Source organism: Rattus rattus, chromosome 2 (assembly GCF_011064425.1).
Source record: "Rattus rattus isolate New Zealand chromosome 2, Rrattus_CSIRO_v1, whole genome shotgun sequence".
Lineage (NCBI taxonomy): Eukaryota > Metazoa > Chordata > Mammalia > Rodentia > Muridae > Rattus > Rattus rattus.
This window is the reverse complement of record NC_046155.1, coordinates 33,625,726-33,643,937: the sequence shown is the minus strand read 5'-3', so window position 1 is coordinate 33,643,937 and position 18,212 is coordinate 33,625,726. Positions and strand designations below refer to the sequence as shown.

The following is an 18,212-nucleotide window of genomic DNA, read 5'->3' as shown; positions in this document are numbered from 1 at the left end:
CATCAAACACATCTCAAGACCATGGGGAGTTACTTCACTCCAGTTAGAAAACCCATTGATCAAAAGGACTGCACATGACAGGTACTGACGATGTGGGGAAAGGGAACTGAAGTTGGGACCGGAAGAGGATTCCTCAGAAATATCAAGTCTCAGTTTAGCTGTGATTGGGAGGTGATGCTGAAGAGAAGTTCTGGAGACAGAGATAAAGGCCCTAGAACAGGAGGCACCAGGACAAGGTCCCTGAGCTCCCTGATAAGGCAGGTCACCAGCCAACTTCCGTGGAACCTTGATCACCATTTACATTTATATCACTAACTGTCTGAAAAATGCCCCACATCTTCTCTTGGTATCTGTAAAACGGGGAGATTTACAGGTCCTCCCACTTTGGAGGAATTCACATACCTTGACAGCTTTCCTGGAAAGGGTGGTTAATTTTTTCATTGGGCTTTGAGTGTATTTTACTGTGACCACTGGAGCTAGCGCGAAAAACATTCTGATCTTTTTAGCCAGCTCTGGGTTCGTCGAGAATGCTATGAACGCTGCAGAGAAAGAAGCCATTAGCTCACACAAATGTCCGATCACCCTGTCGCTGCAAACCCTTGTAAAGGTAGCTATATCGAAAACAAAGCAAAACGAACCATGAGTGCTCTTTATGGGGAGGAATTTTTAAATCTCTCAAGGGTACAACTGGCTCTCTCTTGTGTTCTTGGGGGAGAGGTCCAGTGACATTCTGTGGAGCATAGATATTAAACGCAAGGGACCATACTGGCTTTAATATAAAGCCAACCTATCATCTTGACTTCTAACTCAATAGCCTCCTTTTAAGAATCAGAGTTTCTTAAATATCTGATGATAGCAACCTACAGGTAATGACTGTTCGATGTGTATGTGAGAACTACGCAGGGATGTATACATAGTTTCACATATACATCCATCATATATATATATATATATATATATATATATATGTTTTGGCCTCAGTGTCCTCTCTCTTTTTTAAAAAGATTTATTTATTGGTATATAGTATCCCATATGCATGTATACCTGCATACCAGAAGAGGGCACCAGATTTCATTATAGATGGTTGCGAGCCACCATGTGGTTTCTGAGGATTGAACTCAGGACCTCTGGAAGAGCAGCCAGTGCTCTTAACCGCTGAGCCATCTCTCTAGCCCCATGCCCTTCTCTTGACTGTGAGAAATTCAAAGGGAAAATGTTTATCTTTGTTTCCTCAGAATACAACCTGGGGTCTTAATGTCTGCTGAGAACACAAATTAAGTTCTATCAACCTCCAAATTCAGTGTTGGGATAAATTTCTCACGGTCGTTCTTGCTTATTTACTCTTCAGAACCTACCTAAAGGAAATGGCTTTTCAGAGTCATGAAACTAAAGACTATACAGAAAACCAACGAGCCAATGAACCAACCAACCAACCAACCAACCAACCAACCAACCACCTGATCCTTTCCACAAACTCAGAAGAAAATACTTAATATTGTTCAATTTCGCCCAGTCCAAACACACCTATGGTGGTGCCCTGCGAGTGGCCCACATAGAAGAGTTGCTTCTGTCCACTTTTCTCTAAGATCAGATTGATTGTAGCTGGAAGATCGTATTTAGCCATCTCATCCAAACTGCCAACAAGGAAAGATGAAATTAGAAATGAGGATCTGTGGTTGTTAGACCTGCAGTGTTTGCAAACAGTACTTGCAGACGTTGATACTCAGATTTGGATTTATGTTATTTTGTCCCCGCCCCCACCCCCCCAACCCCCCACACCTCCTCTGACTCCCAGAGCTGAGGACTGAACCCAGAACCCAGGCTTGCGCTTGCTAGGCAAGCGCTGTACCTCGAGCTAAATCCCCAACCCCAGGTTTGTCTTTTCGTGAGGGAGCGTGACAACACAGTGTGTGAGAACAGCTTCCCACGTTTCCATCTTCACTGTCAGGAAACTGGAATAAAAGATCTGATGGAATGCCTACTGATAATTTTTCTGCGAGGCTCAGTCATGTTCCATTTATCCCAGAGATTTAGGATATATTACTTGAGTTCCCGAAAGAACACAGAAACGAGGCCATGAAGCCAATGGTGATCTCAGTGGCGTGGTTCTTAGTTCAGAGGAAGAGCAAACCTCGCCCCTGTGACTAAGCTTGTCAGGCTTCAGGAACAACTCCCTGCTACTTATAGACACATTTTGATCGGGACAGAGCAACACAACCCCCGACCCCACCCCACCTCACCCCAGTCAGTCACACCAGGAAGGAAACAAGGCTTTTAGAACAAGCAATTAACTAGAGAGTTTCTTCTGAGATGCAGGAAAGAGGAAATTCTAGTTTGCTTCTTGCAGATTGTATCGGGTGCATTTGGACAGAGAAGGGAAACCAGGAAGAATTGATGCTTGTAAATGAATCAGGAACAGGCTTCTCTTACCTGAAGGCCCAGTATTCCGGTGACTTAGGTGACAGTCGCAGGTGTTTTCTGGACCAGGTGTTTCCTCGACTGTTCCCCAACCACACATCATAACCACTATCGGCCAGAAGAAAAGCCAAGCTGTTGTTGGGCAGGTTGCAAATCCAGTTACTGGCGGATGCAATTAAGCCATGCTGCAGATACACAGCTGCCTTTGGAACTGGAAAAAAATAGACAGCAAGGGTTTCCTCCCCGATGCCCTCAGCCTTCCTGCAAACTCTGCTTTCTGACATATTCCCACATAAGCAAAATTAGGAGATGACATTTTGCCCCAGGTAAGCCTAGTCTTTTAGGGATTTCCAATATATATATATTAAATATATATAATATATATATATATATATATATATATGCTGGAAAAAGATTTTTTAAGAGTTGTGCAAATTAAATAGATGTGGGGACACATTTTCTTCTCTGATAAAAGGACCATGACCTATCTTGAACAAAGGTGTCCTGCTGCTGCCAGGATGGCTAGACATTTCCATTTTAGACATTTTGATTTCAAAGCAAAGTAAATCATACCTGCTTTCCTTGAGCATCCTTTCCCATGAGGAATCCGGTAAGTTCCAAGGATATAACCATCCTCTGTTACAACATCATGCCTTTCATAAGGATAGCCCCAGTAAGAAATAATTTCACTCTGAAAAATACATACCTATAATTCAGTTTGCTTTGTGTGTGTACACTGCAATATAGTCCTTTTACTAACTATGCATTAGGCAGCAACATGTAGCAGGAAAAATTATACCAACTTGGGAAATATATGAGGAAGGGACTGAGCACAAAGTGGTAACATATGGTCAGGATGACTCCATACTTAGCATCTTCAGGGTAGTATGTAAATATGCCTGTGGGCTTAGTGTTACCAACCACAGTAGTCCATTCTTAAGATGTTTTGGCAACAAGAAATAGACATGCTTGGCTAATGAGGGAAACCACAAGAGATCGGAAAGTATGTTGCAGTTAAAGATAAGTGAGCTTCTACAAATTTGGCTCCAAAGGGATATAAAAGGAAGTGGTTATTAGAATCCAGGAAAGGAAAGGAAGACAGATGACTAAGTTAACTTCTCAAGAATAGAACAAGAAAAAGTGCAAAACAAAAGCAAATAATCAAAAACCCTTTTATCTCACTCTTCTCTCTCTATCATCTATCTATCTATCTATCATCTATCTATCTATCTATCTATCTATCTATCTATCTATCTATCTATCTATCTATCTATCTTTCTATCTATAACATCTGACAGAGTTTTAGATATAGTCCTTATAGGTCAGCATTTTGGATGGAACAAAAAGAAAAGCGTAAAGAAGTACAAGATGAGTTGGAAGGCCATCAGAAACTTCCCTGTCCGTAGACACTCATGGAAGCAGAAACAAATGTTGCAGGATATAAGCTTGGTCTTCTTCATCAATTCTGTGAAGGAGTCTTTGTGATAGAATTGTAAATATTTTAGAATTGAGAATATTGAAGACCAGCAAAATTAGTAATTTATCCAAGACAATACATTAGGAAGGGATAAATGATTTATTAATGAGACGATAAGGTTAGCTGCACAGTCTATACCATTATCACAAGGCTACATGATTGCTCCTGGGAGGCACACAGTGCATGCTTGGGTTATGCTGTTACTGAGTGTAGTGTTAAGAGCCTAGACTCTCAAGACAGACTGTATGACATGGTGTGCATCTGCTGTTCTAGTTATTAATCCACTATCACAAATACACAGAGTTGACATGTGCCATCTGCCTTTCTTACATAGAAAAGTTCACTGATGGTATGAAATTATTGGACATAAACCAAACCTGGCTTATTAAACCCTCAAAGTACACTTCTATAGCTCACAAAGTCATGAAGGTGGATTACACAAAGCCCCAGAAAGAATTCAAGGATATGCAGCAGGGGAATTACCAAAATAAATCTTGAGCCTCCTCTTCAGAAAGCCACAGCTAGATATGAGCTCAGACCACCAGGACTGTTGCTCCAATGTGGGTCTGAGCTTTCAGTCCTAAGATTAGTTAGTTTTGGGAAGGAGCAAAGGAGGAAGTCTAGACTTAATCATTAGAGAAATTCTTGATACACAAATTATACCTAAAATGTGACCAATTAATAATTTCTTATCTTATTTTTTTCCTCAATGAATGACTTACAATGTTCATATTGGCTTCAGGATTTGTGATGATCTCTTGAATATGGCCATATATGGGTCCAGGAAGAAACATACAACATGTTGTCGCTAAAACCCACCACATTTGGAGTCTTCCTGGGAAAGGAAATATCAATACAACATCATCAAGGAGAAATCTCGCAGAAGGAAAATTGGTGTGATTCTTTCTTTTTTTATGACACTGGTGAGGAAGTGAGTAGGAACATAAACATTTAGGCTGTATTTTAAGCAATACACTGAGTTATTAAGGATTCATTCCATGAAAATCCTTAAATGTGATATTAGATAAGAAAAGAGTGAAGTAGGGAGCAAGTGTGGGAAGGAAGGAAAAAGATACAAGAAAAACTGAGTCTTCAGTAGGTAATTAGGTAAAAGAAATGATGGATAATTGCTGAAAAAAACGTATTGACGAATGTGCTGCTCACAGAACATTGACTATTTTGAAGAATTATATAAGTTACCTTCTCATGGAGCCACATGACATGCATTTCTACCATTGAGCTATAACTCTGGCCCTATTAGTGTAATTTATTACACTCAGTAATTTTATTTACAAAAGATAGAACTAAAGAAAAGGTAAGGCATAAGTGTTCCATGCACATAATACTCTTTATGATGTATCCAACATGTTATAATTTTACAAAATATAAAATTATCAAAATTCATTATTAATGAAGGAGCAAATTATTTAGCTCTAAATATATGTTTAAAAGTAATCTTCACATTGACCAAAGACCTTAATGTAAGTTCTGAACTTTGAAACTGCTAGAAACAAATACTTCAAGATATAGGAATGAATTGGCAAGAACTTTCTGAAAAAAAAGAGAAACTTCAATTCCCAGGAAATATGGAGAAATGAGATTACATGAAACTAAAAAGCTTCTAAACCATCAAGGAAATAGAGCAGAAGGGCAGCCCACAGGATGGGAGGACACTTCTGTCTGCTGTACATCCAACAAGGGATCAGTATCCAGAATACATAAAGAACTAAAAAACTAAACACAAACCTCTCCAAAATAATTCAGTAAATGGAACAAGTAAGATTTTTAGACAATTCTCTAAAAGAAACCAATAAATATATAGACAGATGCTCAATATCCTTAGCTATTAGGGAAATAAAAATCAAAATGATATCTGGGCTCCCTGCCTGCTGAGCCAAAATGGGTATCATTGAGGAAACATGTGAAGGCAAATGGTGGTAAGGATCGAGGAGAAAGATGCACTCAGTAGGACTGTCCATTAATGCAGCCACTGTGAGATTCATCCAGAGATTCCTTAAAGACCTGAAACTAGGACACCATAGGGGATCAGTGAGATGGCTTAGTACCAAACATGACGACCTAAGTTCATTCCTGTGGTTCTTACAGGTGTGTAGATGGAGGCTGCCTACAGAAACTAATGCTGTTTCTAAGCAGCTATACCACCAAACATGTCTCTCCCCAGCGATCATTAACCACCTGCTCTTAGGGTCGGGTGGAACCTCTCTGCATCTTTTTTACTGGCTCCTGAGCTACTGGTGACCCTCTTATGCAGCTCTATACATTTCTGCTCATGAGTTCCTTGTATGTCATCTCTTGAGACCCTGTGACTTAAGCAGAGCATCCTGGGCTTTCTTTAACTCCTTGTGTGCCACCCTTTAAGCCCTTCATGAACCCCAAGCCCCACCCCCTGAATTTTGCCTTTTTTTCCCTTTCACAATGGGACATTAGGGGCCCAGTGTTATGAGGGTCTCCTGTGGGATCCAAAGCTGCTCTAATTTGAAAAAAATAATGGCCAGGCCATGTTGGATAGCAGTGTTCTACAATATATATATATATATATATATATATATATATATATATATATATATATATATAGATGATATATATATATATAGTTATATAGTTGTATACAGCTATATAACTTGATTAGACCTATATAACTTGATATATAGTTATATGTAACTATGTAATTTGTTGACATGTACATACCACAAGCCTGATTTTCTTGATAATCATAATTTACAGTGTTAAAGCTAGGCAATGTCCACAATCAATATACTATCTAAGTTTGTTTAACCTATTTATTTGTCTTTAACATTTTATTATCTGAATTATGCCACTTAATCATAGTATAACTAATTTTATAAAGAATACAAATGGGAAAAAGCTAGTTTAGTATTTCTTTATCAATTCATTTTCTTTAAAAAAAAAAAAAGGCCTGTGTAGTGGAGGAAAAGATAAAGTAAGTATGGATTGACAAATCAGAGCTTCATCTTTCACACGTTGCTTTAAGTAGAGACTCTCATCATTATGGAGGCCACTGCAATTGTCGTACTTGAATCTGACTGGACAAAACAAGTCAAGACTAACATTCTCTATCAGTGTAAGACTCTCCCGCTCAAAGATATCCCTTTACTACTAAAGGTTATTTGTTTTTTTCTTTATCTGCTATAACCAGAGCATGGAGAAACTTACGGAAGAATCACTGTCTCCTGACTTTTTTGTTTTCACACTGTTAAGTATTTTAGATAAATGCTGGCAGCTCTCATAACAAAACATTTAGTACTGACAGAGATAAACAGAGATGATGGGATTGAGGGCATTCACTTAAGAAAGAAATATCAGAAGCAACGGAGACCCAGACTGCTCCATGACCAGAACTGTTGGGCTTATTAACCAGGACTTATGAGGAACTTGGATACTGTCCTTGATTAATTCACGCCCTAATGCACCTTAAGGGAACTCTTTTTTTTTTTTTTTTTTGGTTCTTTTTTTCGGAGCTGAGGACCGAACCCAGGGCCTTGTGCTTCCTAGGCAAGCGCTCTACCACTGAGCTAAATCCCCAACCCCCAGGGAACTCTTAAAGTGTTCAGAAGTCAAGACGGAAGTGGCAGAAAATATGCGGGGACCGAATCCTGCAGAACGATCTTACTTGGGAAAGCATACAAAGACTGGTGTGTACCTATGGTGCTATGATCAATCTGCTTTCTCAGTGGCAAAGGAAGCTAATGATGAATTTTACACAAGTTTTGGGTTAAATGTCTGGCTCTGTTTTTTTCAACAGCCATGGCAGCATACAAGTTTTAGATCTCAGACTTCAACTTCAGAGAGCAACAATGACTCCTGGGCTCCCAGCCCATCCCTGTGCTCACATCAGTTACATGCCTAAGATAGGATGTCTTGTTTTTCTCTATTATTAGTTATGTTACGCTTATAGTCCATTTAACTCCCTTGTCTGTGTCATCAGGATCATAACTAACACCTACATGTAGATTTAACTTAAGATAATGCATCCTGTTGTAATACACAGATGAAAGACAGTATCTGAAAAGATTGAACAATGCTTGGCTCTCAACAAGTGGTCACTATTGTTTCATTACTCAGTGACTCTTTCAGATGTGTGTATCTTGGCTCTTCAGCTACTTCATTGGCTTCTTAAGGAAGTATCACCTTTCATGCCAGTATAGTTTTCTTTTCTGTTGCTGTGACAAACAACAGGATTAAAAGCGAATTAAGGGAAGAAAATATTTACTTGCTTTATAGTTCCCTGTCGCATTCAAGCAGGAGTTTAAGAAAGAAACCACTACTTGCTCTCTCTCTCTCTCTCTCTCTCTCTCTCTCTCTCTCTCTCTCTTTCTCTCTCTCTCTCCTTCCTTTCTTCCTTCCTTCCTTCCTTCCTTCCTTCCTTCCTCCCATCCTCCCTTCCTTTCCGTTGTAGCCTAGAACTACCTTTTCAGAGAATAGTACTATCCACAGTGGGCTGGATTTTCTTACATCAATTAACAACGAAAGCAATTCCTTATAGACATGCTGTCTTGGTTAGTTTTTTGTCAAAGCATAAAGTTTTTGTATAAAGCACAAACTAAAATCACCTTGGAGGAGGCACCTCAATTTAGAAAGTATCTTCATCAGATTTTTCATAAGCAATTTTATAAATTTTGATTAATGATTGATATAGGAAGGGACCAGCTTACTGGGACAGGGGTAGTGTTATCCCTTGCCAGTGGGTTCTGGGAGGTATAAAACTGTAGGCTATACCCTTAACATAGGTGTGACACTGGAGTGGGCTTCAAAGCTTTGAAAAGCCAGTGCCATCCCCAATCTCTCTCTCTCTCTCTCTCTCTCTCTCTCTCTCTCTCTCTCTCTCTCTCTCTCTCTCTCTCTCTCTGTGTCTCTGTCTCTCTGTCTCTTTCTCTCTCTGTGTGTGTCTCTGTCTCTGTCTCTGTCTCTGTCTCTGTCTCTGTCTCTCTCTCTCTCTCTCTCTCTCTCTCTCTCTCTCTCTCTCTCCTTCCCCCCCCCTCCCTTTCTTATGGTTGTATCTTAAAATGCAAGCTCTCAGCTACTGCTTCAATTCCATGTGTGCCATCTTGCTGCCACGATCCCAGCACTGACAAACATGCTTTGACACCAAAAGCTCCAACTCTTCTTCCTTAAAAAACAAAACAAAGGGCTGAGGAGATGACTCAGTGGTTAAGAGCACTGACTGTGCTTCCAGAGGTCCTGAAAAATTCCCAGCAACCACATGGTGACTTGTAACCACCTGTAATTGGGTCCGATACTTCTCTTCTGGTGTGTCTGAAGACAGTTACAGTATATTCAGATAAATGAACAAATCTTAAAAACAACAACAAAATGCAAAACCCCTCAAGCTGGGTATTGTGCAGTTCTTTCAACTGAATTGTAAACTGTAATTGAATGCTCATTCTGAACAATGTTTACTTCCCAACAGGATCATGAGGAGAATTAGGAATCTCTATGTTCTTATCACTTCTAACAATAATTTTATTTTGATTATATAAAGAATCTTGCCTACTTAACCATAATTATGTATGGACTGAGCTAGGTCATAATTATTATTTATTCTAATAAATGTCAACTTAGCATTCAGACAGAATTAGTCCATTTTGTTTTCACTGAATCTTACTTATAAAATTATTCTCAAGATATTAACTGGTGTTAGATTGAATATTTTGTAACACATTAGATAATGAAAACAGAGGAACAAGATTGTCATAACGGGTTTGAACATAAAATTATCAGTGACAAAACTGAAAGATACAAGGCTCGAAGATATGAAAGCATTCTTTGTATGTTGATCATTATTAGAACATCATTGCGAAGATGCACAAACTAGAGTCAAATGTATGTATGACATCTCCATAGCCCAACAAAGTTGAAAAACTGCTATATATGCAAAAGGAAACAATAATTAGATCTTCCTAGTCATTGACAAGTTACATGCCATTTCCTTTTTCCCTCCTTCACTCCATTCCTTTCCTCCCCCTTCTCTTTGTTTTTCCCCTTTTGGCCACCCTAAAACTCACTATGTAGAGCAGCCTAGACTCGAACTTTTACTGACTCTAAAAGTTAAGTGTTTGGACTGCAACAGGTGTGATTATACTTGATTGATATTTTCTTGATTAGTGAGTTAAGAACTATAAAGATGAGAAATCCCTCTCCCTATGAAGAAAGAGTAATTTGAAGAGAGGCACAAAGAGAGAGAGAGACACATACACACAGAGAAAGGATGGTTTAGCGCTTGGTAAAGGTATCCCCATTAGACACAAAAGACGCTTGAATTATTTACGTCTATGCATTTTTCAGGAGATGTTAGAAAAAAAAACATGGGCACATTTTCAGCAGATTAAACTGCTTCATCATATTCAGAACTTCATATAATTGAGAGCATAAACTAACCAAGAATTTAGCATAATCTTACAGAACCACAATAAGATATTAGCCTCTAGAAAGAAAAATAATAATCAAAGATTATAAAAATACTTAAACTGCGCTAAAAGCAAAGCCCACCAGTCTGCTTTAAATAAGCAATACAGTTTAAACACAAGGGAAAATGGGTTGAAAGTCAAAGGAAGTAAATATACCACATAAACAGTAACCCTAAGAAAGCAGGTGTATTTACATCAGAGAAAGCAGGCTTCTACACTCGGGTGTTGTTAGAGATATGTCATAATGTTAGTCTATAAATGGAAGACAATAGTGAGTTCATCACCAGGACAAAGAAAACCTATACACAGGCATCTAATAATAGACCTATGGAAGTCATGAAGTCTGACAAAACTAAAGTCATCTGCTTTGCAGTGTCTTACCTCTGTCCTACACTGAACCAAAGCACAGAAACCGAAATTCTTGCCTATGGCAGGTCATAGAAATTAAAGGACCTCTGAGAAATAAGGCACAAAGGGAAAGAAAGGCCTCTTTGTCTATCTGCCTCCTTTGTTGATGATTATTCCAGAGAAGCCCTCCCATGTAGGAAGGAATGACTCTGAGAGGCCATGAGGAATGTCCTCTAGGCTTCACTGGGGTTTCCCCCTTCTCAGTCTGTCACCATTACATCATGCCCTGTGTCAAAAACACCTTTCTACACAGATACCCATTTACCCTAAAATTCAGGCTTATAAATAGAGTTTTTCCTGGGTACGGAACCCTTCATATTTCTCTTGTAAATCAAATTTTCGTACTCATTTGTATGCAACAAGCTATATGCCTGGAAGTCAGAAGGGAGCGTATGTGAATCATTCTTTCTTGGCACCATGTAGGGTGTAGGGATTGAGCCGAGGTAACCTGACTTGGAAAGAAGTCCCTCTACCTCAGAACCATCTCAGTGGCTTTAGGGATATTCATTTCGGTCACACAAAAGATTGATGAAATAAATCCGTATACCTTTCTCTTGTCAACTTGTCCTTTATTATAAGGTCCAACACCTGTATGAAGGGTGAGGCACAGTGGTAGACCTTTCTAGTCCCTAAAGTTTTGATGTTGCAACTTAAAGTGTTAGGAGCACATGACTGGTTTAGAGTTTGTAGATGAGATTGTGAGGCAAATGGCAAAGTCCAAGAGGAAGACAGAGTTTTACTTTGCTTGTCTTGTTTTTCCAAACCAAAGTCTTGCCTCTGCCTGTTGTGCTTCATCAAGAAATGCAGGTAACTTTCCTTTGTCTACTTCTCCCCAGATAAACACAACCAAAAGAAAATTATTGTGTGAATTAGTTTCTGGCTTGTGACTACCTTGGTGACATTTTTGGTATAGAACCAAGATATTTTGGTGTTCTGATTAATTTTGTAAATTTTGTACCAGAGACATTTGTTATTTTCCTTTTATTTTCTGTTTTCTGATATGTGTCCCTGTCAGGAGCCATAATGGGACAAGCTAATAACTAGCAGGTGATCTTCCTGAGATGGCCTGCTTCATATTATTATGTAATCTGCAACAGGTTCACTCTGATAGAGCAAGGCCGTAGGAGAATTCATGTTAGGAAAGATTCCTGCTACTAATATGCTTTTCCTATTATCATTAAACATATATAACAATCACTAAGTAAAAGCAACCCCTTTGGAGCAGATCTACGAAGATGTACTGTCTTGTAGTGATGCTATACAGACAAATAGATAACTTCCTAAGTTTTAATGATGATCCTACAAGATTTCCTAAAATTATATCCGTGATTATTAAGCTCTTTCATAGTGGAACTGCTATTAGCTTCTTTTCTGATATCAAAACTGCAATGAGAACTCTGCCAGTCTCCCAAGTGTCGCCAGTTAATTGCTTTTAGATGGTAACCAGACTTTCTCCTACTCAGAGCACGTTTCAAGAGGTTGGAAAACAATCAAAGGTCATAAAAAGGGAATGATTTATTATAGGTACTAGGACAGAAGATAAAAAAATATCGGCTGTATTTATCTATCAAAACTTCACTAATAACTTAGTTATGGTTTTGAACCTTCAGTGACCCTGTGGAGTTGTGATAAGTGATGGATGTTTAGCCAGATAATTACTCCTAATGGATATGCAGGTAAACGTTTTCTGTTGTAAACTTCCATTTCACTTTATGATTTGATATTTTGTGTGAACTTATGGTGAACTTTGTAACATGTGATCATGTATTCTGAAAGATATATAAGTAAGTACAAAGGACAAAGAGAAACTTTTTTCCCTTAGGAGACATTTTTGCCTTTCCTGGCTTAGAATTAGAAACTTTTTCCCTTTCCCCACTTAGAAGAATTTTCCCTTCCCCCACTTAGGATCTTTCTGCTTTTCCCCTTAGATAGCTTTCATAGGAAACTTTTTTACAATTTAGCAATCAACTCTATAATCACTTTCTACACTTGATCTTAGCCAAAAGGCCGAGAAGCGATTCTATAATCACTTTCTAAAGTGTCCCTTTTTCTTCCTGCAACTTCAGACTAGCAGGCTGAAAGTTAGGGCCGCACAGTTTCTGCTGAGATAGAACAAAAGCCACATTACTTAACCCCACCCCACCCCAAGCCCATGCACATGCGCACGCTCGTACACACACACACACACACACACACACACACACACACACACACACACACACACACATCTGTTAGGCTACAGATGTCAAGCGCCTAAACAGAAACCTTTTACCCTCAGAAAGAACAAGAAAGTTTTTAGGAGTTTTTAGAAGTTACCATCAGCATTTCAGTACAGTTATAGAGCTAGAATGTCCGGAGACCCTCAGACCTTAAAGCCACATCAGTGTCCTACCCTGTGCCCTCACCACTACCCTTTTTTCCATGCTGGGAGGCTCACAGGATGTCCCAAAGAGGAGAACCATGGGGCAAAATTACAGGCATAGGGCACTATATATCTGATGAAGAATAACTGATGTTAAAGCCAGTATGTAGTAAGTTCACGGCATTTACCAGATAGGAGTCTGTTTGCCTGTGCCACTCTTTTTCTTACCATACTGTCATCACGTACTCTGAGCTGCAAAACCATCTGAGACACTCTGAAAAATAAAACAACTCTCAGAGTTGACTTTGGGAAAAGAGAAGACTTCAGTATAATACTTACTCTTTTCCAATAGTAATTGCTCTGCAAATCAGTTTCCACTTCTTTAACAGAAAAGCTGGAAGAAGATGTACTTGACTAGTTAGCAGGCATATCATCATCTTTCTGTCTTCTTCCTCTCTCTCTCCCTGTCCCTCTTTTTTGTCTTTCTCTATAACCGAAGCTGGTCTCAAACTCACCACTAAACCCAGCATAAAAGTACTTTACTTGATGCATTGCTATGCGATTAATAACACAGCTTGAGACAGAGTTCTAGAAAGTAAATGGCTACGTCTGAGCATAGCTTTGCACCACTTACGTACGTTCTGAAAGTGGAAAAGAGTGATGAAGAGTTTTTATTGAGAAAAGTGGCAGGTCTAAAACTTCTATTAAAATTTCATCCTATTAAATACTGAGATGTTTTCAGTAGAAGATATGAGGTACCTAATTAGTGCAATGATTTAATTTTAAATTACTGTACAATGTACTATAATATCTACCCGTAGATGCTATTTAAAATTATAATAATAAAGGTGTTATGTCATCCTAAAATTAGACTAAACTTGAAAATTTATAGATTAAATAACAAAAGCAAATTTTAAGAAGCTCTTGCAAATATTAACAAAATTTTATTATTTTAAATGTCAAAGGCAAATAAAAAGGTAAGATTTTCAAAAAGATTGGAGTAATCACTCTAAATGATGATAATTTTATTTGGCTATTGAATATAATGATCTTTCTTCTTTCATCAATTTAATCATAGATTGTATATTTCTTAATGACTTTATTAGTTTAAGTTACTTTAAAAATAAAATGCAGTTTAAAATAATTGGATGTCAATGTAAAGACATATTTACTTTAAACCAAAGACCTCTGAAATTCTCCGTGTGTGTGCATGAACATGTGTGGGTACATATGTGCCTGAGAATGTTTGTGTGTGTGTGTGTGTGTGTGTGTGTGTGTGTGTGTGTGTGCGGGCGCGCACGCACGTGCGCGCACCTGTGTATGTGGGTGCACTTGAACATATGTGTGTATGAGTGCATACATATCCATGCGTGTATGTGTGTGCAGGTGTGTGCACCTGAGCTTGTGCATTTGTGACTGTGTGTGTAACTGTGTGTGTGTGTGTATATATATATATATATATACATATATATATATCCTCTATTTCTCATAAATTGGAGTCCACGAAGTCTAGCACTTTGACCCTGTAATAATTCACTTCAGTATTTCCTGATAGTATTTATATGTTTATTTTTAAATTTTTGGCATCAGTACAAATGTTTGAGTTTTCCAGATGTTTATGTGCCACTTATTAGAATGTAAGAGGACTATTAGTCTGTTTTATATTCTGTTCTTATCCCCATAGAGTCTGTAAGTACAAGTCTCAGTAGAGTGTAACACCTCTCAATGGCAGGTATCATGACCTTTTCCACACTCCCCAGCCAGTAAGACTATTGCAAGAAACTGAAAAGACTGCTGTACCCTTCATAAATGACAGGAGAACATTCACAATTTTTACAAAAATTAGGCAGCAGACCTTCATCCATCAGTGGGACCCACATTCCCCTGTAGATGATTCCAGTAATATTCATGCTCAAGGCCATTGAAATTGGCAATACAGAATTTTAAAATACAAAACAGGCAATATTACTTAAACACCATTTTCTAATCTCTACATGTACAACTCTGAAGAAAACTCCACTAAAATAGTTACTAATACCTTTCTCTGAGGAGAGTTGCTGGGTCTCCTCTCTCCTTCTGAAGTAGTTCTGTCTCTCCTCTCTCTTCACATCTGGCTTTTCCTTTCAGGAATTAATGATTTCTATTAGCACACACGGAAATGGGTTACCCTGCTATGTTTTCATAGTCATCTTCTATATCTTGCTTAATCTGAAAGACTCAAACACATTATTCCTCACCCACACAAACCTACGTCCCTCTAAGACCTCCCATTTCTCACTGACATACCATAACCGAGTCCCTTCAAACACCTATTACCAGATCTCAGCTCCTCTGAGTGTCAGTCTTCAAGTTGTGAGAGAGCAACAGATTGATTCCAGCTCCCTCCGGAGTTTCCTATCAGTGAAACATGTTCTGCTCTGAACAATTCGGAAGATGTTGCAATCAGAAATTTTCCAAGCAGAGGCAGGTTAATTATGGCTTCAAGTATGACGGATACTGCCGGGACAATCTTGCTGGGTGAGTTCTAAGTGATGCACTAGAACGAAGATGGTGCTCTTGCCAAGCCAGAACTTAAGTGCTGGGCCTCAAGGAAGAAGTGGGCAGGCAGTCTCTCAGCAGAATGCACACTCCTCATCCTGAAAATCCTTTTCACTCACGAAAGACTACTGTGCTTTTAGCCATATAAATATCTCCATCACAGGCCTAATCCTTCTGGCCTTCTGTTTGCAGAACTTCTAAAACTATAAGCCTCCCAAGTATTTTGTTTTTCCTACCTTGAGTATTAGAAGTGTCAAGAAATGCAGACAGTATGGTGTCCAAGGTTTGTTTTTTTTTTTTTTTTTTTTTTTTTACCACCCCTTCAAGAGATAGTGCATGATTCAAGATCTTTAGCAAGCTGCAATTTGCCTCTTCCTTGTCTCATATGCTACTTGTGTGTCTGTACTAGGCGGAGGCTTGGTGCTATAGAACCCATTAGGAGTTTTTTGGCTGTGCAGATTTCATTTTCAGCAGAAAATATTTTGAAAGTTACAATTATACAGGTCTAGGTGGGTTGAAAAAGTGTGTGTGTGTGTGTGTGTGTGTGTGTGTGTGTGTATGTGGTATATGTGTATGTGTGTTTGTGTGTGTCTATATCTATGTATCTATATTTATATCTATATCATCTATCTATCTATCTATCTATCTATCTATCTATCTATCTATCTATCCATCCATCCATCCATCCATCCATCCATCCATCCATCCATCCATCCATCCATCCATCCATCCATCCATCCATCTATCTATCTATCTATCTATCTATCTATCTATCTGTCTGTCTATCTTCATCATCATCATCATCATCATCATCGTCATCATCATTTTTACATTCTTGAAAGTCTTGATGTGCTTGCAGAGGCCAGAGGGTGTGAGAGAGCTTCTGGAACTAGAGATACATGTGATTGGCAGCCTCATGTTTTGAGAATAAGTGAGTAAACCCTGGTTCTCTGCAAGAGCAGTACACACTCTTAACCCCTGAACCACCTCCCAGCCCCCCAGTTATGTATTGTTTATCTGAATCTTGTATGTAGACATGTCTGAACTATGATAAAAATTTACAAGCTCAATTAGGAGATTCCTCCAGAATTTCAAATCTCTGGAAATGAAGTAAGTGGAAAGAGCTCCTATATTAGCAACTGAGCAGTACCCGTCCCCACAGTCACCCGCAGTGACGGAGTTTGTTAGTAGCTAACATCTAACTCACTCCAGGAGATACAGAGCTTCTTAGGCAAAGTAAGTGAAATAATGAGAGTGTTCTATAGTTGGTCTTGAACTCTGTTGCCAATGGTTGTCTTCATCACATACCTTGAAAACACATACATTGTAGCCAGCAGCACCTTTATATCAACAGAGTCATGCTTCTGCAGAAGGGTTCTTTGCAGTCTGGTTATTTTTCCTCTTAGTTTAATCTTAACTTTTGTTCCTAAACCCAAATTGTACTTAATATCTTGAAATATGAACACTTTCCCGAAGTGTATGAAGCATGTACACTTTTCATGTCATTTGACAAACGTGACCTTGTGGCCAACTCTTCTTACTCAAATAGGACTTGGCTTTGTTGTTCCTGGAGCTCCTTGGTGAGAATTATTTAAAACTTCTCAATGGTAACAGGGGAGTTTCCTCAGCCCCCCACCCCTTTTAAAAAATATTCTTTAATTTTTTTAACAGTTGTGTCATTATCCCCCTCTTGGTCTGCTCTCTGACTGTTCCTCATCCCATACTTCCTCCCCAGGCTCCCAGAGGATGTCCCACCCTTCAACCCCCACCCCACCAGACCGCCCCATTCCCTGGGGCCTCAAGTCTCTTGAGGGTTAGGTGCATCTTCTCTCACTGAGACCAGACCAGGCAGTCCGCTGCTGTATGTGTGTCAGGGCCCTCATATCAGCTGGTGTATGCTGCCTGATGGGTGGCTCAGTGTCTGAGAGATCTCGGGGGCCCAGGTTTGTTGAGACAGCTGGTCCTCCTACAGGGTCGCCCCCCTCCTCAGCTTCTTCCAGCTTTTCCCTAATTCGACCACAGGTGTCCCTGGCTTCTGTCCATTGGTTAGGTACTAGTATCTGCTCCTGACTCTTTCAGCTGTTTGTTGGGCCTCTAGAAGGGCAGCCATGCTAGGCTCCTGTCTGTAAGCACACCATAGCATCAATAGTATTGCCAGGCCTTGGAACCTCTCCTTGAGCTGGATCCCAATTTGGGCCTGTGGCTAGACCTCCTTTCCCTCAGGCTCTTCTCCATTTTTGTCTCTGCTGTTCTGTTAGACAGGAACATTTCTTGGTCAGAGCTTTTGACTGTGGGATGGTAACACCAACCCTCCACTTGATGCACTGTCTTTCTACTGGAGGTGGATTCTACAAGTTCCTGCTCCCCAATGTTGCACATTTCATCTAAGGGCACGCCCTTTGAATCCTGAGAGTGTATGGCCTTTGGTACATTCTAGAGGGTTCTCCCCACCTCCTACTTCCCAAACTTGGCTATTTCCATTCTTTCTGCTGGCCCTCAGGGCTTCAGTCCTCTCTCCCCCGTCCCACGCCTGAACATATTTCCTGAACAATACCTGAACATG

The 18,212-nt window shown here is 39.4% G+C and overlaps 1 protein-coding gene across 3 annotated transcripts in view; it reads right to left on the bottom strand.

The window, feature by feature from the left end:
- Positions 1–15,522, bottom strand: part of Lipk (lipase family member K) — a 31,226-nt gene extending 15,704 nt beyond the window's left edge. The window contains exons 1-6 of one of the 3 annotated variants that reach the window (XM_032895480.1): positions 15,428–15,522; positions 4,618–4,730; positions 2,992–3,109; positions 2,431–2,629; positions 1,525–1,634; positions 403–539 (exon numbers count right to left, since the gene is read on the bottom strand). In XM_032895480.1, coding sequence (XP_032751371.1) covers positions 403–539; positions 1,525–1,634; positions 2,431–2,629; positions 2,992–3,109; positions 4,618–4,719 — 666 coding nt within the window. In that variant the 5' untranslated portion in view covers positions 4,720–4,730; positions 15,428–15,522. Of the gene's footprint in view, positions 1–402; positions 540–1,524; positions 1,635–2,430; positions 2,630–2,902; positions 2,907–2,991; positions 3,125–4,617; positions 4,731–15,427 lie in introns of those variants that run through there. The other 2 variants (XM_032895481.1, XM_032895479.1) reach the window with 2 other exon arrangements.
- Between the last annotated feature and the right edge of the window lie 2,690 nt (positions 15,523–18,212).